General features: G+C 44.2%; 2 protein-coding genes across 5 annotated transcripts in view; one reads left to right on the top strand and one right to left on the bottom strand.

The window, feature by feature from the left end:
- Positions 1-745: 745 nt before the first annotated feature.
- LOC128892125 (peroxisome biogenesis factor 2) lies at positions 746-3,691 on the bottom strand. Its single transcript, XM_054152265.1, has 3 exons — positions 3,402-3,691; positions 2,761-2,872; positions 746-2,641 (listed from the first exon to the last, which is right to left on the bottom strand). Exon 3 carries the CDS (start codon positions 2,626-2,628, stop codon positions 1,765-1,767), a length of 864 nt encoding a protein of 287 aa, XP_054008240.1. The 5' UTR covers positions 2,629-2,641; positions 2,761-2,872; positions 3,402-3,691; the 3' UTR covers positions 746-1,764.
- A 180-nt stretch (positions 3,692-3,871) lies between these two features.
- LOC128892114 (stress-activated protein kinase JNK) overlaps positions 3,872-26,444 on the top strand; it is a 123,564-nt gene continuing 100,991 nt past the window's right edge. For 2 of the 4 annotated variants that reach the window (XM_054152242.1, XM_054152240.1), the window contains exons 1-2: positions 3,872-4,288; positions 18,461-18,506. The gene's annotated coding sequence lies outside the window, so the exon portion shown is untranslated. Of the gene's footprint in view, positions 4,289-18,460; positions 18,507-21,223; positions 21,237-26,444 lie in introns of those variants that run through there. The other 2 variants (XM_054152243.1, XM_054152244.1) reach the window with 2 other exon arrangements.

Raw genomic sequence — 26,444 nt, 5'->3', positions numbered from 1 at the left:
GCCTTTTCGACTTCCTCCGCGGCGGGCAGTGATATTATATCGTTGCATGGACACTTTCCGTGAAAAACTGTATTCGTCGCGATAAAATTCCATTGGTTGTAGCATTTCGCGTGATAATGTGTACTTTTTACAAGACAGAAATACGATACCAAGCAACGAGACGAGAGAGGGGTCGGCTATAAAGTTACTATTCTTCGAGATAGTTCAGTTAACAGAACCATGCCTCTTCGGAGGATGCTTCCATATGAAAAGAAAAATACAATATCGAAAGTAGTGTCAATAGTTGATGCATATCCGCGACGCGTATTCCGACGAAACGCTTCGCCGCAAAGCTGCAATTTTGTCGTCGATTCGTTACTTTTTTTTTTTTTTTTGAAAGCACCTTCGCGGCGACGACGTTACTCGGAATTCGTCTCGGAGCGACGAACCGCGGAATCGATATTCCACGAAACGTATGCCATGTCCCCGTTTTGCTCCGGAACGTTAGGTATTTCATCCCGTGTTTATTTCGCCGATGCGAACTCGCGTTTCTTTCGACGTAGGAAGAGTAAGGTGTGTTGTACCCGATAATGTGATTCAACGTAGCTTTCACTAGTGCCTGTAAGAAGTCGGAAAATAATCTTACCGCGATTAACAAATTTAGTATTATAACGGGATACGGTAGCGTTAATTATTATATCTCAGGTTAACCGTTTCAGCTAGTTGCGCTCGTGTTCTAGAATCAACGAAAACGATTCGTGTTTCCTTTTCTTTTTTTTTTTTTTCGTAAAGCCCGTTCGAAACGCAAACAACCGAAGTATTCGTCCAACGACGCGTTTACGTATTAATAGATGAGAGAGGAAAAAGAAAGAAACATTCCAACAACGAATAGAATTCGAACGAGTCAAAGGTTAAGCATGAAAGCGGATGAAACGAGTTTAATTAAACGTATTTTCCGATGTGTTTTCCGTATCAACGATAACTCTTGCTAGATTAATCGAAAGACGTGCCCGCCCATCGAGCAACACAGCGGCAATTCAACGAATAAATTAACGTGCAACGTGTATCGTTGCGTATCGCGTTGGATGTACGAAAATGGAGGATCGTTTTACGATAACGCAGCATGATATTTTTATACGGTAATCCAATTCCGAAAAGCAACGAATGTTATCATACCCCCGATCTAATTACCGTTTGTTTCGAAGGAAACGTCGAGGAAATAGAAATATTGTATCGAAGCGGATAAAGAAAATTTTGTATTGCTATTTTGTAATAAAAAAATATATATACAACTATACATAACGTATTTACAATGTCCATTTGGCCCTGTCTTTCCATTTACCGTACCTCGAATTTATACGAAACGGATAATTATAAAATTGTTGCGTTTATATAGTAAGTCCATCGTTTACTAATACTAATTATTCTTTTTGGTGTTACAAGTATTATTGAACTTCTTTCCAGATTTGCTAGTCTTGTGACAAAATATACTATCAAATTTTAAAATCATCAAGAATATTACTACACTGCAGACTTTATGCATTTCCATCATACGCAAACATAAAAACCATGTGCACAAGGTATATAGAATATTTTATGAAATATACTTTACACATGTTTCGTATACGATTTTCATACAATAATACACCATGAATCCATAAAATCCGCACTCTGTTCCACAAAAAATAATTTTTCTTTTAACATACGGGAGAACCTTCCGAAATGTAAATAGCCTCAAGCCTCCTTTGATCTCCGAGAGGTTCTGCACCGCGATCTTAGAGCGTTTCATATTGTCTCATCGCGAGGATTCAGCGACGCAGGCGACGTTTCGAACATTTTCATATCTTCGACGCAAAGTTCCGCGCCGCAGTCGTAACATTGAATTTGATTCGTCGCCGTGAAGTGAGCCTTTAAGCAATAATAACAGTAGACATGTTCGCAACCTGCGTGCGCTGGCATAATCGGATTATCGTTGCAGTACGAACATTTTGTGCTCGCATCCATGCTGGGAAACGATCTCAGCAGCCTGTCTCGATTGCCACGCGACAGAAGTCTTTTTATCGCATGTTTCAAATAGTGAAAATTGATCATGGGTAATCCAGTGGTGAATAACTCCATCAAACCGTGCCAGAGGAGTTCTCTGGTCATGTACGAGTACCCGATATTTCTAGGTTTGTGAGTAGTCGTAGAACGACTCGCTATCCCGAGCAAATATTCAATGATACGAGGCTGCGTTCCGCGATGTAGGAAGATCAACAGATTGATAAACTCGAGCAGTTTCGACAAATTCGCGATGCGATCGAAAAGCTCGTTCAATCTTTGATTAGCGACACCGCCCACGAGTTTATCGCGCACGTAAGTCGGGCCGACGGTCAAAACCAAATACAGAATGGACTTTGTACGGTTGATATGCTCGTAATGCAAATTGAGTAGTTGTTGGCCGAAGGTCGATTTTCCGTGACGCAGCGAGAAATACCAAACGAAAAACTTAACGATCGCGTCGATCTCCGGCTGCCATCGATCGGCCCTGTCCACCAGTTGATACTCGGTGATTTTCTTCGCTTGATCTCTGAGAACCTTGTAGATCTCCTCGTCTAGTTGCACGGCGTCGATCTGGTTGACCCGTGACACGTAAGGAGACGCCGGCATTGCTGCTTGTTTACTGAAAAATAAAAAAAAAAAAAATAAAAAACAGCGCGTACCGTTCCGTGAAGCGGCGTTTAAGGTCGCAGGACCGAACGCAAGGTCGCCGTCGGCGATTGGACGAAGAAGAAAACTTACTTTCATTCCGACACTATCGTGATAGTTAAAGAAGGGTGGATTTCCAGTTCCGTTATCCTATACATCCCTTTTCTTTAGCTTGGGCTCTTCTTTCACTCGTCGAGTATTCGATCTGTAATTTAAAAAATTGTTTATCTAATTAGTCGGGCTAGTGGATGCAATGGGAGGCATGTCAGTATTAAACAAAAATCTGTTCTAACTATAGGAGGCTAATACACTGATGTAAATTACTAACACTAATGTGAATAAGTTAATATTTTTGTTCTTATGCTATTCAACGACTTTATTCGTCGTACTATAAAGCAGAACATGGCATTTTAAAGAAGAGAGGTAAAAGGGCAACGTACAGCGAACGGCTGTTTTGCGGCCTAACCTAACATAAGACGAACGAGAGGACGTTGTTATGTATATACAAGAAGACGAAAATGGAGTACAATGAAAAATGAGAAACGCAGGAATCTTCGAAATGCATATCGATTGACAGCAAGTCGAACCAGTCACGAGACTTCAAATTTGTAGTCCAAAGGAGTAACATTTAACCGGAACCTAGCAATTGAAGCATTACTGAGCCACGAGGACGAATTGGAGTATACGTTTCGTGAAACGAGGATATTATTATTTGTATCGCATGCCATGCGTACCTGTGTTTGGAAGCCCAGTCGCGCGCGATCCACTGGTCGAGTCGGGATACGTCGGAAGTTGGAGAAAATCGACGACGAAATACGAGCCAGAGTCGATTCGTCGAAAAACGTGCAACAATCGAACTCGCGGTACACGTTCGATTGCTTTGAGCCTGGAGGCAGCGTACGAGCACTAAACGTGGAAGTGAGGTTAGGTGGACGACGTTTGCGTCGCGACGCGGACCGACGCTACACGAGCCGGTACGAGTGCGAGCGTCGGTCGTCGGCTCGACTCGGTTTCGACGACGTCGTCTGTACGAAGCGGAGGAGGCATCGCGACGCGCAGCTTCGATTTCGAATATCGGGATTCCCGCAGTGAAGGAATCGCAGTCGCGGGGCGCGCGCGCGCGACTGCCCTCTGTAGCGTTCCCTCGGAAATCACGTGGAAAAAGGAGCGAATTAGAGTCGCGCAGGGCCGCAGAGAGAAGCAAACAAGAGGAAACGAGTAGTCCGCCGACCGTCGGCAGACGGGTGTCGGACGTTGTCAGTGGTGGTCGACGGTGTTCGGTCAGTAGCGAATACGAGTGAGCGAGGCGAAGCTCGCTAGGTTTGAGGTTAGCTCGAGGGACAGCTGTCGGAGCGAGCGCAACCGAACTTGAGACTCTCGAGCCTGCGTCCTATCGCGTTTCGGGCTCCATGTTGCCGCTGGTGGAATGACGTCATCGAGTGTTGGTGCTTCGGCAGTGGGCTCCTTCCTCACCCGTTCTATCAAAGTTCTCCGATCATGTTTTCGTGATAAATTTTGAAGTTCATACTGGTGCGGCTGACGGTGAACTCGGTGAAGTCGGCGGTTCCCGGTCGCCGATACGCGCAACCGTGCTCGGCTGCCACGCATCTACCACTTGGAGGTGAGTACTCCAAATTATATAATGTCCCCCAGTCTTTTTTTCCCGTGAAACACGAACCGACGGTCTCTCGGAACATCGATCCGCCAACTGACAGGTTAACCTCCGATCCGTCCGTTCGCTGTCCCTTATCGTCTCCGTTTCGCTCGTTCCTCGTTCCTTCCGTCCACGGAAACGTTCGCCTAGACGGTGTCTCTCGCGTTCTCGTCGATTTTTGCCCGTTTTTGTCCGCTTTCCCTCGTATCGTCGAGAAAAACCGTTCAATTCGTCGTGCCTCTATAACCTCTTATGGTGTCCCCGTCGCTAGCACGCATTGCCTTAAAGCGCATTACCAGTCGGCCGCGTTGCACGCGTTATTTTCGTGTCGGCCACTTGTTCGCGACCACCGATCGCTTACTCTCTAGCATCCGTCACCGGTGGCCTCCCTGTATTTCGAACATTCGGACCTAACCGGCAACGATTTACGTTACGGCGTACCTCGTCAATCTTCGCCGGTCGCGATCGATATCGAAAGCACTTCTATTTTACCCGAAGTGTCGTTAACCTTTCCATTCGTCGCCGTCGATCCGCGAAATCGGATGCTAACCTTTTTGGCCGACGGATATTTCATTGGCACGTTCGCGACTCGTGCCGTATTTATCTTTACCCGTGTTTATCGACGCGGTTTTCAACGTTCCATCGTCGTGGAAATACGACCGTACGGTCGAGCAGGTCGCGTGTATCGCGTATGCGAACGAAAACAAATACGGAATTTCGGAGTGGCACGCGGCACAGTTTTTGAACGACGGCTATCGAGTGGCTCGGTTTTTCTTCATCTCGAAGGAACCTACTTTTTCTCCGAACCTTTCTACATTATTTCGGATAACCCTGTTTCCCGAATTCTCGATGCACACCAATTTCCCAAACACCACCGTCCACCGCGTACGCGGTTTCGATGGAAACTGGGCGTGGCGTGCAAAAATTTCGTTGCGGCGTGTATTTTTACAAGCGTTCCTTCCCTCTGGTTCGTTATTTCGAAGCAGCATTCGCGTGGTTCGCGATCGCTGGGTTCTCGTCGGGCACCGGTGCTCGAACCGCAAGGGGAAAATTTGCGCCGATGAATGCGGTGGCACGCTGCAAAATATACAGGGTGGCCTCGACGTATTTGGCAAAAAAAGCAGAATTATATTCTTCTTGGGAGAAACAAATGAATGTATGAAACGCGACAAATCGTATGATTTCTTTATAGGGAGCAAGTTGTTAAAATTGTATATTTATAGATCGAACCAGTACTGTTATAATTTTAATTCTTCTTTCCTTTTCGATCTGGTATATTTCCCCTTATTTATTAAATAGTTTATTCTCAACTATAGGAGAATATTTTTGATGTTTAGTAAAAAGGGCTTGAGGCTAAATTATATTTTTCTGGAGAGAAACAAATGAATTCTAAATATGTGACAAATATTATTTATTTATGATAATGAACAAGTTTTGATCTGTTATTAGTTCAATACGATTTAGAATTTGTTAGAGCTTCATATGTTACACTATTATCGAATTATTATATAAATACGAATTTCGCTTTCCCGAAAGACATCTTGTCTCGATCGTTTTTCTGCCTCGAATGGATCTTTAAGCCCGCGATGATCGTGTATGTACTCTCCGATCGTTTATTATGCTGAAGAGAAAGGGGAATCGTTCTACCGACGGCACGTGTCTTTCTTCGTCTCATCGTTTCGCACACGCACCATCCACTTGCGCGAGCCAACTTAAATCGTATATCGATATCTTTTTAGTGATTTCGTTGTCTCAGACCTCTAAATGCCCACGAATTATTCGATCCATCCTTTAATGAGATTTCGATTCCAATTCCTATGAATCAACATTACTTTCTGCTTTACTATCCGTGTGACTATAAAGAGGAAACAAATGAGGAACTACGAAATAGTATCATTCCAAGTTTCTTCGGATAATTAGATGTTTGCCACGTGCACGACGTTCGGACGGTTCGATTGCCGGTCAAGTGCTCGAAAATTAAATTATTCGAACAGTCAGAGTCTCAGTATCGATTGCAATCCAGCGATATCTTGGTTCCTCCGCCTCTTGACTCCGACCTTAATTTATGGGCCGTGCCGTGCGGTGCCGTTGACGCGGAAGACTCGTTCGTGCAAGCTTTTCACCGTTGTCGCTTTTCACCCGGTGACGTTATTTATCGGCGCGCGTATATCCGTTCGCCGACACTGCTATCCGCGAAACTCGTCTCGCTATGGTATTACGATGCGATTTAGGGTTTCGATAACTCACCGACTCGTGCTCTGTTTCTCGTTACGTGTCGTTACGCTTAGCGTAGGCAGTCTCTTCGCGAACGCGAACTTTCGTTACGAACTTTGTCGAAACAACGTATATCTTACTTAGGATTCGTTCTTCTCAGGGGCCTCTATGTGGAAAGGTTAGTTACGAGATTTTGTATGTTCCCATGATAGATTTCGGTAGTATTGATAACTACGTAGCCAGAAAGTGGACGAGTTGTTCAAGTTTGTTAGACGTTAGCAATCCCTCTTGGCTGCAACTTATAACGATGGTCGAGGTAAGGAGAAACATGTAACTCTCCAGGTTCCTCCTTGGTAATTAAATATAGAAGTTGTGTTTCTATACAGTCGGGACTTTACTGTCTTACCTCGATCGTCATTCTAAGCTCTAGTCAAGATAATTGCTCGCGTCCATCGAGCAAGCTCTATATGATGACCACTTACATAGTTATCCATCGTCACCTTGAGCAACGAAAATACAAATATTTCTGTGACGCTAATAGGTTTGGGTGGGTTAAGCAATACTGGTTTCCGTAGTTGGATTTATATATACGGTAATGCTTATCTATCACAGCCTGCATTAGCCGTGACGCTATTAGTCGCTTGAGTAATCCGTTTAAAGTGATTGTATATTAATAAACTAAATGGAGACTGTACAATCCACGCCTAGAGCAGGATCTATCGGGTAACCTTATTGTAAAGTTTACGTAGCAGATTCAGGACAAATTATCATTTATTACTCACAAAAGGATTTATTTTATTCACATACCGAATGTTCTGAAAATGTTTCACGAGTTCTCTGTTCCTCGAGTTGATACGAAGCAAAACCGATTAACTCCGTGAACAAAAACTAGAGTTGGCCAGTTTGACTTCTGAAAGGCTGATTTGTCGGCGTTTCGTCGGGACCAGCCGACAGGCGAGCGATTAATTAATATTTCTCGTTTTGGTTGGCTGTCCCGATTCGCGAATCAAACTCGATAGACGGTTTGCACTCTACAAATTACTTCTCTACAATACGCTTCGTCGAGCACGAGACAATCGACCTTTTTATGTCCCGTTCTCGAGCATCGCGAGTTCGCCCCTCGCGTTCATTCTACACGCGGAAACGTTTTTCCATTATTCGAGTAAAATTATTAAATTCGTTATAATTAGTTGCTGGGTACATTATTCTCCATAAGTGAACGTGTACTATACTTTCGTTTAGCTCTGGATGAAATGGTAGGATGAAATGGTAGCTCGTAAATTTACAAAAGTTAGTCACCTGTGAGTATACCTGTAGGATCCGGGTTCTCGTTTACTCCTATCTAAACGTGTACCTGTGTTCGCGTCTTTAATTTACGAGTTCGCTCTATCTCTTCCATCGTGTAAACTGCTTCGCGACAAACAGAGACGCGTGGCCGTAAAACGCTCGTCGGCGGTTTTATCGTTAAACGGCGTTAATGGGAGAATAATGCGCGATTGCTCCGCGATCCCGTATTGCCAGACGATCGATTAGCTGCTACTCGTTGGTAGGTATTATCATTAGTGGCACAATCCGGCGATTTACCGATTCCACTCGATTTCTTCGTTTACTCTGCCAGAGTCCACTTGCGAATAATCTGGTTCGGTCGGAAAATTGATGGAGACACTTTTATTGGAGTAGATGAAGAATAGGATGCAAGACTGGTATAGCTGTTTACTTGATTAAACAGTTAGTAAGTTGTGTAAAAGAAAGAAAGGTGGATAAGGTTTGTCATCATCAGATGGCCGTTATCAAATTTTATTTTCTTTGTATTTTAATTCACTTACGATTCGCATAATTTATCTTGTTTTCTTTTGTAAAGATTTTGGTCAAATTTTCATACACAAAATCATAGCCGAAATTCCAATTTTCATTCAAAGGCTAACGAATAAAAGGTTGTGCATCTTTTATTCATTACCAGACATTCTTATGGAAATGCGAAATTTTCCTATCTCTGTAAAAACGAGCGCACAGCCATTCCGCAACGCGGACATCGCGAGGCGTTGACACAGAAATATTGCCACACGACGGGACGCGCTCGAATTTAAGGAAACGCGCGCGTACTTGAGCCGAAAAGCTTGACGACTCGAGTGCCACTTCGCATGGAGAAAAAAAGACGTCTGCTGGAACCGGACGATTAATTTCTTTTCTGACGCTCGCTGTGCAGCAGTTACGACCTTATCGTTGCAACTCGAAACTTCCGGAAAAGTCCTTTAAAACAATTTCACGGCCCGTTGACTTCTCGCCCGATACATTTGCAACCGAGTCGCGGTTATCATAGGTGGGAAGCGTAAAACGATACTCCATGTTTTTGTTTGACCGTAGCCTGCTGCCATCTCGCGTTTTCGCGTTCCTCTGTATCGTGACCCCGCGGAACGGGGTCACGTATACACCTAGCCGCTTCCCTGACGTTTTGCTGCGTACGTAGACTATCGAAACGCGATTCCATTGGACTCGGTAACGAGCAACGTAATTAGCGACGTCGTTGATCGCCGGTTGGCCGGTGGAGGCTATCGTTCGGCGGAATCGATCGCGGGTTTTGTTTCGTTCGGCGGTCGAACGACACCTGGCGAGCCACGAAGCGGCGACGCTTTTTGCGGTAGCGCGCGATCGACGTGTCCGTGGTTGCGGTTGGAAAATATGCTCGGATGGTTCGAGAGTTATCCAGAGATTGTTCATTCTTGACCGAGAGACGAAACGGTCGGGAAAGTCAAGTTTCGCTCCGACGGGGTAGGTGGTGGCGCGAGGCGTGGCGGAGTATTGATCGTCGTTGCGATTTCCCTTCCTTCTCCACCCCCGACGAACGTCATCCAACGTTTCGAGCCCTCTCGCTCTGTCGGTCGACCCACCTTCTTCACCCTTCGGTTCGCCCCTCTGCTACCGCTATCGCTGCTACTTTCACCTCCGTACCCACCTTCGCTATTGCCACCGGCATTCACCCTTCGGTCCGGCCGACGAATCTGCGCCTGTGCTCTCTCGCCCCTGCTCTCTTCTCTCCTTTCCTCTCGTCTCTCTTGGCGACCACGCGGTCTTTTAACTTCTTGCATCCCCTTCGTTGGTCCCTTATTTTGCCCTCTTCTCGAAACTAGCATTGAGCCGGGTGTACGCTGTGCGACAAAACATTGTTATGTAGGGTAATTCCGGGGGAGACGTTGTCGTTTGAAAAGTTGACGATTTCTTACTGTATCCGATCAAAAGAAAAGTAAACGAACAATATTAACGTTTCAGTAAGAAATCTTCAGCTACAAATGCAATTGTCAAAGAATGTATCTCCGAGGAAACTTAATTAACGAAGTTCTTGGTCGCCGGTGTAGAAATATAAAAGTAGATACGACAAAGAGGAATGTTAACAATGTAAGAGGATTTAATTTTGCGCATAAAACTAATATTTCTTTCAAAGTTCCACGTTGATGAAAGATTATAGTACGAGGATTGAAGTTGTATATATACAGGGTGTGGCGGGACGGGCGGTGATCCTGCACATGACAATAAACCGAAGAAGAAGAGTAGACGTGTTTCATAAGAAGCTTACCTTAGGAGAAAAGTGAATTTAAAGTTGAGTCTAGTACGAGTGCACTATCTCCGTGATTCATATTTGGATTATTAGGTCAAACGACAAGTTCACGCCACTTATTGTTATTTTCTATTCAAATTAATATGTGGAACATTCGTGTACGTGTTCTGAGAATTAATTTTTTGTTAAATGCAAACACAATCATAGGATGAATTCATAGGAACTCCTTGGATGATTTAATAATAACCTAATCCAACGTCGCGATAATTGCTGCCCATTGTTCGAGGTTATGAAAAAAATAAAAGGATTTGGGTATACCTTCCCTCTTTGACAACACCATATCGCGCTTTTGCATCGGCCAATATCGACATGCTGTACAGTCTGTCCTCGAAATTGCTGGCATATCGGTCGACGCTCTTGCGTTTGTGCACGCATCTGCGATTCGTATCGGGCTCGTACGAATTTTTCATACACAAACGATGGAAATTCTCGTTTCAGGAGTCGGATCGAAAATCGATCTCCCTTTGACTATTTCGAATAGAATGCCCGCGCTCGTGGTCGAGTTCCAAACGACACGAACCATGGAGAACGGGGGTTGTTCGCCGATGGGCGCACGTTTCCGTAAAATATTTCACCCTGTTGTTCCGCAGCTTCGATAGCGAGTTTTCTCGGCAGTCGTCGGGTTTAATTAGCACGGGAGTCTCTTTTGTGTTTCGCGGAGCCTCTGGCCGCGCTTCCTTTTTTCGATCGGTCTTCGTCCTCTGCCGGAAATTAAATACTTCCAGACGACTGCGCTCGTTCGCGTCTTGCGAAGGAAATCCCGCCTGACGAAAGGAATCCTGGAGGATGGTTGACCTTTCCGCGTCTTAATAATACCGCCAGGGTTCCAACGTTCTCTTTTCCGGAAGAGACAATCCCTCTTCAGCTCCTTTATCTTTGCTCCTTCTTTGGCCCGGGATAAGATGTATCTCCTTAATGGTGACGTCCATTGTTAACCGTTCGCCAAGGGTATTACCGTGTTTATGACAATGTACCATGTTTTTATGTATATCATAGTCGAATGATTTATGGCAGACTAGCTGCGCGCTAGTTTGACACATTATTATCCTTTTTGTTATTTCTCGAACGTAAAAAGCATTAAATTTTGCCTGTAATTGATTGCATACTCGCCCTCGTATAGAAGATTTTTCAGGCAGTTTTGACAACAAAAATTGCAATGTGAATAAATTTCCACGTAGAAAATGATCGGTAAACTTTTACGGATGATATTTGCAATTCCACACCTAGTCTTCTGTAAACAATTTTATTACGCATTGAACATGATATGCGTAACGAAGGTTGATATTTGAATGGCTCCTTTTGTCATGTTCGACGCGGTTGGCAACCCTAACCAGAATCCGCACAATAGGGGGTGCGTTATCCGGTGGCTGACGCGCGACTAATACCCGTACATCGAGTCCGCGACTTTTCTGTACCGCCAGCGTTAACGTTTCCTCGATATTTTTCACCGTTCGAGCGAAACCGATGACTCACTCGACGCCAATTACGTGCCTGCCGGTTTCGAATATCTTGAAAGGAAAATGACGGGCCAAAAATCGAAAACCGCGAGTGGTCTTGGAAGCTCGGCTAATTGACACCCGACTAGCCTATTACGTTTTTCCTGCCAGCCATGCCATTAAATTAAGTTTCGTCCCGGCGACGGAGATTTATGTGCGCTTGAAAGAAAGTACCGACGAGAAGGGAGGACAGGGCGTTGGACACCCGATAGGGAGATAAAAATCCGGCTTACGGGAGAGATAATGCCCGTGGTATTCTTGCCAAAATAATGTATTCTGTCGGTAACTTTCTATCGTAGGTACGCAATGATTTATTCCTTTCGGGGCGTGTTTATTTTGGCCGAGGGAACAAGTCTGAAAACGTAAATCTGTAACGATTCAAATTACGTGGTCCTGGTCGAAAGGATCAACGCTAGACCTACCAAACTGGTCAGTTTTGGATTGTACATACATTGATACATCGTAGTATCATTCCTTATCTAGTCAGACACAGAGTAATCGACACTTTGAAATATTGGATCAAAAAAACTATACATATATACAGTCAATCCCATAAATATGTATTCGTACCCTTTATGTCTGTATATAATTCAACAGTCTCCTTAAATGGACAGTAACATGATCCGGGATCAAACTTTTTTTATTATTACCGTTTTTTGTTGTAAAACTGTTACCATCATATTCCTGACATTTTTCTGATTAAAATGAGACCAAACACGACGTAATTCGCAACATATTTACTACATATTGTCTGACCGAAATAATCCCGGTGTTGGTCGCTCCGTCCTCTTCTTCATTCGCTGTTCTTCTCTACCCTCGAAGTTTGTTGGCACAACATTAGAAGATACAGTTATCGACCGAAGGAGGCATGCAAAATCGGAGACCCAAAACATTGCACTCGAGTGTTTTTATGTGTTTACACTTGACTCGAGTCGAGCGTCGAACGTAGAAAAGGACAGATAGTGAAAGAGAAAGAGGTCCGAGAAAAAGAAAACACTCGACAGAAGCGTATCAATCGGTTCAGATTATATTACATCGGTGGTCGGGGCTACTACGGGCGAAACTACGGGCAAAAGAAATAAGAATGGGCTAGCAGCAGGGGGGGGGTGTGTCTCTGAAAGCCATACAGAGTGTCCCAGCCTAAGTAATACAGAGCTCTAACTCCAAAACTATCGGCCGAATGGAAAATTTCAAATATGGAAATTGCATGGTAAAATGGGGCTCATGTTTCAGCGAGAAGGAATTTTTGTTAACTTTGTTATTTAACGAGATACGATGGTCAAGTTTCGTTTTTCAAGTGAAACTATATATTTTTTTTTATATCATGCGATAGTACGTTTCAAGACGAATTCATTAAGCTTTAATGTATTTATCCGAATTTTATTAGTTTTCAAGCTATAACGCTTCAAAGTTTGCTAATTTTCAAGGAGAAAACTCGCGTGGTCCCATTGATGCAGTAAGCACCATGCGGTTCTTGAAATCGATACAGAGGGTCTCGTTTGGGATTCTAGGCCCAACGAAGGAAAATGAGAAGAATCCCGATATTCTGTATACAGATCGATACTGTCTGCATGATGGATATAGTCGTCAAACATAACTGACTGGTTATGGGACGTCACGGCTGAGAGAGCAGTAGAAACGGAAAAGTAGAATAGGAAATTAATGGTCAGACACAGCGAAACCGAAGGGAACTCTTTTAAAGAATTTAACGCTCACCTCTCGTTTATATCGTTTCTTTGCTGCATTAATTTCATGCTGAATGTCTCGCTGTATCGTCTCTATCTTTTTGTAAATTAATTACCGGATAATTACCATAATAACGATGATAGAACGCGTATAGGTAAAAATGTTTGTTTCTTCTCACCCCGGAAATTCAATTTCCATCATGGTTTCCTAAACGTTGGCCCCGCTTTCCAATGTTCGCGCTTGCGCCCGTGTCTCTTTGGAAATCTTTATCGCGAGCAATAGCACCGACCATTGCGCATTATTGCCTCCGGCGGAAGAGTCGAGTTCGGACCAGCCAGAATGTCTAATTAAACTTTTCCCTCGTGCTGGGTAAACAGTGGAAGCTCGCGCGAGTTTGGTCGTCGTAGTAATTTGCACTTCGCCGGAATAGAATGCAAATAACGTTTCGCGCTTGTTAAATTATTGCGAGACACGATTTAAGCTTATTTATCGATTCGATGCTCTCAATCGACCGGCAATTATTTCGACCTTACGAACCATGAATATCTCGAAGAAAAAAAGAACCCTCGAGCAATCGTAACAACTGCCATATTTGGACAGACTTTTCTCGCCTTGTAATGTTACTTAACTGATGGGAACCTTGTTTGTGTTGAGTTACTTTCAGAATTTATTGCTTAATATTAGGTTGTTACAAAAGTTTCTTTCACAACTCGCACTCTGCTCTCTCATCTGGCAGTGTTAATATAGTTTCTTCAGTCGTTAGGAACAAATTGTTAACGTTTCACTGGGATGGTCTACCTCGTGCTCCGTACTCTCCAGCTGTTTTGCCCCAAGTGATTATTATATATTTCTTTCGTCAGCAAATTCTCTTCATACAAAGATATTTGGAATCTTATTTTGCTATCAAACCACGAACTGTTGGGACAACCTTGTAATTGGTTTTTTTTAACCCTTTGCTGCCCTATGTTGAGTAGGACTCGACAGAATTGTACTAGAATCAGAAAATCTGGACTGCAAAGGATTAAGTATCCATGGAAATTGAGTGAAATGTAAACAATCCCACGGGAATGTCTCGAATAGCTAGATTTATAAATTTAGTGTTTTCTCGCTGGGGGGAACGTTATCATGGTAATCTAATTGTAAAACTTGTTTCAGCCGTCGCAGAAGTAGCCGGAAGATCCCAAAGAAATCTCGTTCGCGGTGTAGGGACGTTTGTCGTCAAGTTTCGCGTATTAAATTTGCCAGTAGCTGGCACGGTCCGCACTTTGTCGCTTTACCGCTTCGAGATTCCGCCCACGATTCCCATAAAAATTTCACGCCCGCTACCTTCGAGAGATTTCGCGTTTCTTTCTATATTTTTCGGTCTAGTTTTTACGGCAGACTTCTTCCGCGCTTCCGTCTTTACACGCGCGTTTGCCAGGGACAGAAACTTGCTCGATTAGTTGTACGTACAACTGTTCCCGTGATGGGATGGTGAACAAAAATTTATCTATTCACTTGTTACGATAGACAATGCGTAGGTAACAAGGTTGTTACTCATTTTGTAATGACAGAAAAGTCGCAGGTCCTGCTTGAACCTGTTAACAGAATATTTCAGAGGTTCGATGTAATCCCGCGAGATTAGAACGCCTAAAAATAATATCCTTACATTTGTTTTGTTAAAATAGATAGTGGAATATTGTAATCGGTAGTTCTTCAGAGTTAACACAGGAATTCTATTGATTCGGTGGAACGACCTATCCATTGGAATATTAAATTATCAAATAATTCCAGCTTCAACCACAATAAACAGACCCCAGAGTTTCGTGGCCTGGCAAGTTACAAACCTCATGTTCCTTCGATGTTTTATTATTATTCATACTACGAACCTGTTCAGCGAAATTTGTCGGTTTACGAAGCGAGTTCGCGTTACTCGGTGCACCCGTGTGATCGGAATTGCTAATTCTCGAACCTCGTCATATTGGAAATTCCCGGTGCGTGTCGGTATCTTGCGGAAAACTTCAACGATACGACGGCATCGATGAGGGTTCCCCACTCCAGAAAACGTTAAACTTTTATTTACTTGCCCGGGTATCGCCGATCTTCGTAGGTGTTCTCATTAATAATTAATTGGAAACCTTCGCGGAAACTGGACTCCATTGAGCGATGCGTTATTATTATTGGATTATTTTTTGATGTTTTTTGTACTAGTACGGTCGAGGGCTGTTAACCCTTCTTGGCACTGCGAGGATTAATAAGAACAAGGATGAGAAGTAGGCCAGTACGAAATTGAACGTCCAGGTTTTCGATGAATTCATAGATTAACGGATGCAATGTACGCCGTTATGAAACACCAACTAATATCATTGTTTAATTTACAAAAGCAAGCGTGGATCTCGTGATTCAATTAATCGCATTCTTCCCTCGTCGGTAATTATACGAATAATTTAGATTTCCATGATTCGTGCTAAAGTTTAAATTGGGCATCCAATTTGGAAGTTCAGTTAAATTTGTTGGATTATGGGAATTAGTCCTCGCGCAAGAGCTTCACGCGTTAATTACTGAAACGAACAGTTAAATACGGCGATTCGTTAACAGCGGAATGTCGTTTTAGCAACAAAGTCGCTATGAAAAATTCGGGTGCTCGTAACCGATACCCGATTGCAACGGAAGCAGTAGCGATCGTTGGTCCCGATCTTCCGTTAATCGTGTCAGTTTTATCATCATCGATCCTTCGCTTCCGTTCCGCAGAGCCTGGTTTACTTGGGTTCTCGGACAGGAAATTAACTGCTGCTTCCTTCCGTTTCTCTTTCGCCCTTACGCTGTTCCTCACACTGACGGAGTGTCGTTTACCAAGCCATACGTCGAACGATTGTTCGAATCGCTGCTGCATCTGTCGTTGGACGACCCGAACGTGCTTCCGATTGGCCGTGTAAAGTGCACCGAGCACGGATTAAACTCGTTCGATCCATAAAAGTCTGTAAAACGGACAGGCGTCAGGATGGAAGGTAAAGAGGAGCGAACTGCCGGGCTCGCTCGTCTTTTGCTTTTATTGCCGAAGAAGCCTTCGGAGATCTATTCAACGTTTTCCGTCGCCCGAGCTCACCGACCCCTGACATTCTTCTCATTTATTCATTACGCATCGCGCGAGGAACTGGAAACATGCCCTATAAAGATTGCGCTCGAACAAGGACTATCGCAGCCGTTTCTTTAACTTCCCGCGAAGATGATTGGGCTAGTCTCTTCAATGATGACTGTCGATAGGACATGAAGAAGATTATATATTGGGGGGCCCAGAAAGTAATGTCGTTTCTGCGAATGTCAATACTTGCTTATTATCACTGTGTACCGATTGATTTGTATCGATCAGGTATTGAAAATTTGCACGCTAGATGTCAAAAGATTGTTGATAACGAGGACGATTACATAACTGATTAAAAATAAAAATACATTATAAATGTATTCGTTCGAATTCAATGTAAAAGAAACGAAATTACTTTCTGGTACTCCTAATATTACAATTTTAAGGCACTGGAATAAAGGAACTTCATCTGTTTCGCGTGTATGTATTCCACATTGAATTTATTATCAGCGCGATAGATTAAAAAATATTCAACCACACCCTAAAATCCAGCCAAGAATGTCTGTTTTCCGAAAAAATCTCGTAGATTCGCGAACCAGGTCCCGGGCGTAAATTCGCATTTCGTGGTTGGCTGGAGGCGATGAAACTGCCCTGCGGAATTGTCTTCTGGTACACTTTACTTTATCGGTCGAAGAGTCGTAACATTCGTGAGAGAGTAGACGGACTAGTCGGTATATTTCTCGCCCCTTTCGACGAAGAATCGTGCCGTGTATTCTCCGAGGCGAGCGTGTGTGCCCGGCGCAAAGACGCTTGCCAGTGTGTTGGCTTGCGCACTCGGGAGTAACAGGAGAGTCCTTGACGCGCGCCAATCTAAATAATTATTGTGAACCGGATAGCCCCGTTCGCTCCTCGCTGTGCGAAAGGGTGCTTTTTCTTCCCTCGAACCCGCTCCTACTTCGGATTGGAGCGTGACTCGTCGATTCTGGATCAAGGAGCTCACGCTACCGCGGACAGAAGTGGACTTTTATCAGTTCAGTTCTTTATTTTAATAAGAACTCGTAGGTCGACTCGATCTATTACACTTTTCACATTTGAACTTTCACCTGGATGACAGTTTCGAATAAAAGGTGAACGCGAAGACCGAAAGTAACTGTACTAAAAACGAGCATGTTTATCAGTTCAAGCCATCCTGCATCGAATAGCAGAATTACATTTAACTCAAAAAATATTTTACTTCTTCGTCCATTGTTTTATTCACGTGTCTAGAGGCATGATCGCGTCAAGCTATCGTAATATCTTAATCTCGAGACGCTGGATAATTAACTCGCCGGGGAAGCACGGAGGAAATCATCTCCGTGCTGTCAGCCTTCCTTAATCGCGTCGCCTTATCGATACGCCCTGTCGTCGTTTACCCGCTAAATCTATACGCGGTGTCTTAAAGGCGATATCCAGGTCTCCGGGCGCGTCGAGTCCTCGGATTCTTCCGAACGAAGTCGATTGGCTGGCGTAAAGTTGGCCTAAGGTAGGACGATCCGATGAAAATTGTCGATCGATGCTGGGCGTGTTAGGCGCGATTCGTCGATTTCTGGTTCGTTGTGGGACGTCTGTTTCAATTAGTGGATGCATCGGGACGACATCGGAGAAGGGCACCGGCGAGACTATACATGGAAAGGACTCTCTCGAACCACTTGTCTCCCCATGGAGTAGCTCGTCGCAACCCCCTGTAACGACCGAAGAAAACCGCGCTCACGAAAACAACATCCCCCGTCTCTGTAGGGGATGCACCGTGGGGATATACCAAGGGGGGTTGAAACGCGGGGTAAATCCTGCCAGTCAGGAAACAAACGGGAATCTTCGCTCGATGTACGTCTACTCGATGGAAGGGTGACGAAGGTCCAGAAGTACCCTTCCTTCGTTTTTCTCCACAGAGAAAACCAAAGCGTCCCCCCTTCCTTTTCTCTCTCTTTCTCTCTCGCTCCTTGCCCGTGCCACAATTATATGATTTCAGCGCTCGTGCGCCTCGAGTGTCTCGTTAATTATATTGTTTCGCCTTGACTTTTTCATTGCAGAGATCAGCGGCGAGGGACATGGATCTGCTCGTGGCTTCCTGAATCGGTGAGTGCTCGTAACCCCCTTTTTCTTTACAATCTCAGGAAATCGTTGGGTCGTTAAGTCAGACGTATTGTTCGGCGAAAATCGCGCAATATCGTCCCTCCTTAGGGACTCGGAAAGGGTATTTTGATCATTTTAATGTGGACAGTGTTATCTTTATCCTTATCTTCCGGCACTTGTCAAACGGTAGTGTCTCTCCGACTGTAATCAAGACTTTATCGTCTTTGACACAAGGTGGGAAGTCTGCTGGTAACTTCTTGCTCCTTTCACCCATTTTCCGCTGCGCATAAAAAATTGGTTAATTGTAAATTAATCAAGGAAGTTACCGTAGCTAATGAATGTTGCCATTCATTTTTCCTTCTCCGAGCACGAAGAAGTTTATAATCAAATTACACGGGCTGCTGTCGGCAGCTGCTATGATTAATTGAACGCCAGCTTAGAGTATCCTCGTTGGTCGTCTAATTAACGAAGCTCGTCCGAAACTCGATAAAAATCAAAAAACCTCGGCAGAGTCGAATAAATAAATAAACGAATGAGAAATAAATGTACGATCTCTGCGGGATGAAGCGCGATAGGCGAGGAAGTCCAGGGATGATGTCGGAAAGTCGCAAGAAAATTTCTTGGCGGGTTTCCTGCGAAACGCGCATGCGAACCATGATCCCTCTAATCGTGAGAAAATGTATCGTAACGAGGACGGACCATTAGCCGGGGTTTCTTTGATAGCGAGGTTGAGTCGCGCAGGCGCATGCGCAACACTCGGTGTTGTAAACGTAATGGGGATGGTTATGGATTTTCGGGCTCTGCGACCTTCGCGTGTCGCATCCCACGCTTTTCCCGCTCCGGACATCGTCCTTTGTACGCTCCGCGTACACCTCCACGGGGAATTATTTTTCGAAGTGGTTCGTGACCTTTTCGAACGCTGCGTATTCTCTTTTCAGAAAAATCACCCGATCTTTCGTAGCTTTACATCGTTTCACGCAGGTACCAGACCTTGACTCGCACGGTTAATAGTTATAGAAACGTGGTGGTCACTGTAGTTAAACTAAACGATGTTGATGTTTATGCAAATTCGTATTGTCACGCGCACAGAAAAAGAATCGATACTTCGATGAAAGTATGACTTACATCGGACCATCCCTAGGTGAGAATCACCAATTTTGACGAAACTTAATAGTTTTGCAGAATTTATGAGAACTCCAAAACTGCTAAGTTTCGTCAAAATTGCTGATTCTCACCTAGGAACGGTCCTTGTTACCTTCTAAACAGAATAATATCACTGTTGGTATTTTCCATAGTTGCGTACATTCTCGTAGACTTACCCATATTTCGACTTACCATAAATGCATAAACATTCACAAACTGTTGAATATGTAATAGTCGGGGAAGAACACATGTGGAGATAGTTACATAAACACCACAAGATTTCTGACGATTGAAAGCTTAAATTCTATCCGAGTGGGTGCCAAAGATTTTCTCCACGATCATCCTTTACAATGGTTTTAATTTCCTCTTGAACGTGACATGTCCATCTCACGATTTCATTCGCCCGTTCGCTTCCTTCCGCGACTAACCTCGGACGGAGCAATAAATACATATTTTATCAAAGGAGAGAAGCAGCTCGGCTTTAATACCCGCGTTTCATCGCGTGACCGAGTACAATCCTACCGCGAGAAGTAACGGTTATTCCCGCCCGGGAAATGTCACCGACTTTCGAGCTTTACCTTCGATAGGAGCTGTTCAATCGAGTTCGTTATCTTTTTTACGAATTCCGTCGCTCGATGCCGTTCGAAGCAATAATTACAACGTTCCAGGGCTCGAGAGATTCTGGAAACATTTTTAACGACGCTACGCATGTTACGTTCTCGAACATTCATACTAATTTGGCATGGCACTATGCTTTCGGATATCGCAGTCGTTAATTAATGTAATTGGACTGTAGCTCTTTACTTTTACTTGAGCAGATTTCTGCGACGGAATAATTATGCTCGAGTTCCCTCTAGACGTCATCCAGGGCAGGTGGATTAATTAAAAATTAGCCACAGCGACTAAAACATTTATATATAAATGTATAAACTGTTCGATGCACGAATCGATTAACTCCACTTTTTAAAAAATCTTGAATTTGAGTGTTAACCTGTTATAGTCATAACTTTTTATACTTGTAATAACTTTCCTGAATGATAAAGATTAACACCGTTAAACGACACAATACTTTTGGACACTGAATAGCAAATAATTTATTTCAGAGGCCATTTCATTGCATTCCTCAACTTTTTGCTTCACGAAGTTAATCGATTTACGCAATGAACGGCTCACGTATATGCACACGCCCTGATGAAAACGGGTAAAAATTACTATCATCCTTCGGGGGCCTCTTGTGAATGTCTCGACTACAAATTTTCCGAGAAACTTCAAGTGCGATACACGCGATCTACTTCGATGATGATAGTAATAAATTTTTGTTGCGATGGATTCACGCGTCGTACGCGAGAGGGTAGAAAGCCAATCTGCATTTGCTGAACCTTTTTTTTTAAATCAATTTGCTTTGCATCACGATACATCCACACAAGCTCATTGGCACCCTTAACCCTTTGCAGTCCAGATTTTCTGATTTCGTTACAGTTCTGTCGAGTCTTGCTCGACATAGGTCAGCAAAGGGTTAAATTCTGTTATTCGTATTTCAACTCCGCTACGTTTCCTCGGTAAAAAATTACCCGCGATCCTGAATCGAAGGTGTCACGAATCGATACGAAGTCCTTGGAAGCATTTGTCGAAAGGGGTTGAAGTGGAAACGGCAAGCTGGGTAGTTTCAGGGTGAGCAAGAATATTCGAAAAGCTAGTCTGCGGAATGAAAGGAGTGATTAGGAGGAAGTAATAGATATACCATTCGTTGAGAGTATTTAGTAAATCATCAACGTCGCTGTTAATACATAGGTTCCTATAGGTACATAGAGGAATTGAAAAGCCTTCGAATAGGCTCCCGATAGATACGCGTTAACAAGACCTAAATATCAAAGAACAAAACCATAGGAGCAGGATAGTAAACCATATCCGCGTTCTAATGATGATTGGATTCAAAGCGTAGCTCCGATATCGGCACAAAGATATGCAGTCGGTTGGTCTGATCGCAACCGCGGCTCGATCACTGCTGGCTGGCCGACAATGGCGTAGCGAGCGGTGCGCGTTCGGTGTAATTGCGGCCACGTGTCTATAGGTTGTAACGTTCTAAGTGCATAGGCACGACACGACTAGTTTCGTGATTACAGCGATACCGACGGCGTGTATCTATAACTGGCGGCTAGGTAGGTTGGTAGGTACGTAGGTAGGTAGGTAGGTAGGTTGGTAGGTTGGTAGGTTGGTAGGTTGGTAGGTAGGTAGGAGTAGCAGCCGAGGATAATCTCGTGGTAGCTAGGCTGCGGTACTCTGCGGTACTGGAAGCCGCCATCTTGCTTTATCGATTTCAACCCCTACCCACGACTTCCACTCTCGGGCCGCCGATTCCCTCGTGTTTCTTTTCTGCCTTCTCCTTTGTTCCCTGTTCGCGGCTTCTTTCCTTCGTTCGCTTTCTAGTCCAGTCGCTATAGACCGAAACACACGGCGCACACACGATAAGCTCGTGCGTTACCAATTGCTATTATAGATCGAACGTTAATTTACCAGCCCGCCGAGAGCTCGACGGACAGGACACGGCATCGCACGAAGTGGTTAATTAACGTCGACGATTCATTACTGCGAAATTCCCCGGATTTTGTACGCGCGCAATTTCACTGGAAAACAATATTTCGAATTATCGTCCAACCGATTTATCGACAGATTTGACACGCGTCGAGTGCCTCGAAACAACAAAGTTAAACCGAAATTGACGTCTGCCCGGAATTTCGGGAGATAGACCGCGACGAGAATTCAGGCTGATAGCAGGATGTCTGTTGACATCGTCGCATTCAGTCGGTAGATAGGTCCTTTGTTTTAAATAAATTCTGAAGAGAATGAGAAAGAAAATCGATCTATCTTCTCTGATAAAGGATAAACAAAATGAAACCTTGGTTCTTTCATCTTCGGCTGTACTATATTCACCATCGCACTCTTTGCTTCTGTTTTCTAGTTTCGTTGAGTAATCGCACGCGTAGATAACAACCGTGGCGCAATCGTCTTGGTCGATTTTACGAGACAGTTCCGTTTCGAAATTAACTGCAAACGACCGTCAACTGCTATACAGAGGGAGTAGATGGGTAAGAATTGGGGTTGGTGCCGCACCAAGGGAGTGTTTATTAATTAATGAAGCGCGCGATGCATGACTTGAATCGCAAACAACTCGCCGCGACGACCCTCCGATGGCTACCAGATTCGCAGTCACGCAATGGAGACGTTATAGGTGCGTTTAGGAATATACAAATCTCGTGGCTAGCGCGAGAAACGGGAATTCTGACGGTAGGAAATCCTCAGCCATGGACAGGGCTACAAATTACCGTGGAAGATCTTCGAACGAAGCTCGACGTTAATCCTTTCGTTTTATCGCGTCGGATATCATCCGTCCAGCTGACGTGACGTAACGAGCACACCACTTGATCTATTAGACACGGTGCAGGGTAAAACTGGGTCGAATTTTCGATATTAATATTCTTTTTTCGTCCTCGATCGCAAATTTTTGCTCGCGATTCCAACGTAGACTCTGAAAGTGATTCTGAAAGAGTTGTAAAGAAATACTAAGATCGAGTTTAAGACTATTAAGAGGTCGTTTAAGACTGTAAAATTACCTCAGGATGCAAGGTTGTTTGCCTTTTATTCGTTACTCGTCCTTTCTCGTCTAGATGAGAATTTCTCGTCCGCCTCTGGCGCAGACATTCGTTTTAATTCTGCCTGGTAAATCGGGAGAGGACAGAAGCTGAGGTTCTCGCTCGGTAAATGCAGCATAAATTGAGCTCGACCGGACTCGAGTTTCCCTCGGTAAGCTTCTTATTGTTAGTCTAGCGCGGTTGGGCATGGGTGCGGTCGCGGGTTTTCGGCCGCAGTGGTTTGGGGTTTCGAACCAAGGGTTGGAGCGTCCTTTCGAGCTCAGACAACGGTTATCTACCGCGGTAATTTCGCGGTACGTATCAATTCGGTGATTGGTCCGAGATTGAGATCACGTCGGGTCGAGGCGTGATTTCCATGAAGTTACTAGAAATAATTGTTTTCACACTGAACGATTAGGGTACGAATTCAAATTCAAACAAGTATTCGCAGTAGAACTACAATGAATGTGAATATTAACTAAGGGTTTGATTCTGTTGAAATCTGTAATCAAGTTCTGTAATCTGTGATCAAGTTCTGATTCGAACTCAATGATTCCGAGTCTTCCTAGTCAAACTAAGCCAAGCATAAATATTGACGAGTGTTGAAAACAGCGATGTCGAATTAAAATTAACCGATCTTAAGCGATCTCGCGCTCGGATGTTGTCGCATGGTCCACCGACCGCTTGCATACTTCATCGACACGCGTGTCTAGCGCAGACAATCAGGCATCAAGCGTTCCGTTGTAACTCGGTACGTACGAATTGCGAGCAGTAGGAATCGGATACACGCGAGTCTTGAAGCGTTTCCATCGAGAACAGCAGTCTTCTATTTGCTCAACCATCCGCAACGTGGATTTTGAAAGCTCCTCTGAAGCGTGCGCGAGAACCTCGATTCTGTGGGTGCAGTGCTTAGATCGGTGGGGCCTGGAAGCGAGTACACAGAGCACGAGAAAGAGTTGACATATGCCAAGCCGGCCAAAGGAGGCACGAGAAATGGCCTGGCGTTCCTCCTGCTGCTCGGAGAATAACGCGAGTCGACGTCAGGAATCGTTAGCAACGGTATGCAGCCGCGATAATAAACAGTATCTCCTTCGAGACGGTACTTGGAAGTACTGGCAGCCCTCGCGCCCATAATAAACGGCAGGTAGCCTTAATGAACGTCTGCGCAACATCCTAGGTAAATTAGAAATAGGCTATTAGGTTCAAATTCGGAAACTGTTTGCGCAAAGTGGACAACTGTGGAAACAAGGCATTCTTGCTCCATGATAATACCAGGCCCCTCGAGAAAATTAAACGGAGCACAATAAGATTTCCACTCGCGTTGTTCTATACAATACCAACTTCTTGAAACGATTTGTAAACGCTGAAGGTTGAAAATTCATTGATAATTGCATTGGAAAATGAACAGAACGATTCTGCTCGAGCACCGAGATTGTTCCTGGTGCTCCAAGACGTTGGTCATTAATGTTCCAGAACCGTCGAACGGTCGGAATATTCGTGTATACAGTTTCGCGTGCATACCGGCTGCGTTCTGAATATTTGAACAGTAACTAGGGACTGGGAAGAGAGCCGTGTTAGAGCAGCGCGTCGTTGTCACAGCTGTCGGGCGTAATTTCCAGACTGACGCGAGTTTAACTTGCTAATTCGACAGACGCGTGAGCGTTGCGCCGAAAATGTCGGCCGAAATGATGTTCCCATTATTTCGACCGATTCTCGCCTCTCTGTTTAAGGAGGGATCTGGAAATGGCAGGGAGGCAACATCGGGAAAACGATTCAGGTTGAACACGGCTTTTGGTGAAAAAAGGAAAATGAAGTCCAATACATTGAATTTACAATATACTTTTACATTGAATTCAAATAAATACGTTCTTAGTAAGTTTCTATTTTTCAGCAATTATGTAATCAACCTCGTTATTAACAGCTCTTTGCCATCTAGTATGCAAATGTTCAATTCAAGATCGATAAAAATCAATGAGCTGATGAATGATAAATAAGTATCGAGACTTCTTCACCTAGAGATGAAATGAAATTCATGCTAGAACGGTTCAGAGTCAAACGCGCCGGTTAACTACAATTATTTTTCTCGCGGAGGAGACAACGCTAGCGCGGAAACGAGCAAAAGGAGAGGCGAGTTTCCTTTCGTAAAAGTAGGAAACCTCATTTAGTTGAATGGTCGTGAGAGCGAGTCGTGGGCGTTCGATGTCTCTCGTTTAAGAACACGCTTTCAACCTATTTCGTCCGATCCTGGCGCGAGTTACCGCTCTTGAAACGTTCGCGCCTTAACGAGCCGGTCGTTTGCCGGTGCATGAAAAACTCACGTTCCAGGAAATTCGTGGCCGAAAAGAATGCGGTCCGATCTCTTCGGATTCGAGTTAGGAAACATTCTGATCGAGCTGACTTTTTGCGCATACGTAACCCGGGTCGTTGTAAATAATCCGTAGAAAGTTCCATAGGCGACCTGGTACGAGCAACTATTTCCGACAAGTGTGAAAAATCGGTTCTTCGGGCATGTTTTGTAAACTATGTTCAATCTTTTATTATACATCTACGAAAGACTGATCCTTCCCACATATAGATTGTAATCGATTACCTGCAATAAATTACCCTATAATTATTTTCCATCCCAATTTTTACTTCCCATCGCTTGTAACGACTCCATCAAAGTATAATATAATATATAAAAATATCAGCTCAATAACAACGTGTTCGCAACGTTAACTGTATTTTAATCTCGAGTGAGTGGGCTAACGTTTCGTTAAACATAGATGAATCGACTCGCCTGCAGAACTCATGTCGTTAAACTCGTTTAGATTTTAGCTGATTAATCGCGTAGGCTGGTTGTTCACCGTCTCAGCGCATCATCCGAGGACGTGTGACGTATGTTCGACCCCTTTCGCACAGAAGGGTGAAAACTCGCTTCAAAGGAGTTATTTTAGGAACAGGAAGGTGGCTGGCCGGCCGCACATCCGTGCGCGCGCGCGTCCGACCGTCACTGCTTCCTCCCTCTGCTTCGACGCCCGTCTCTTGGTATCCCTGCGCGAATCTATAGGGTTGTGATGGATACGTTAGTGTCGTTTTATTTTGAACAGTAATCTTTTCTAAGGGGAAAGTTCAAACGGTAGAAGAAGAGTGTAAGAAATTCTGAGCCGTAGTAGGTGCAATGCGCCAA

The sequence above is a fragment of the Hylaeus anthracinus genome, unplaced genomic scaffold (assembly GCF_026225885.1).
Source record: "Hylaeus anthracinus isolate JK02 unplaced genomic scaffold, UHH_iyHylAnth1.0_haploid 12002, whole genome shotgun sequence".
NCBI lineage: Eukaryota > Metazoa > Arthropoda > Insecta > Hymenoptera > Colletidae > Hylaeus > Hylaeus anthracinus.
Note: the sequence above shows the minus strand (reverse complement) of the source record. Positions and strands in the feature narration are given on the sequence as shown.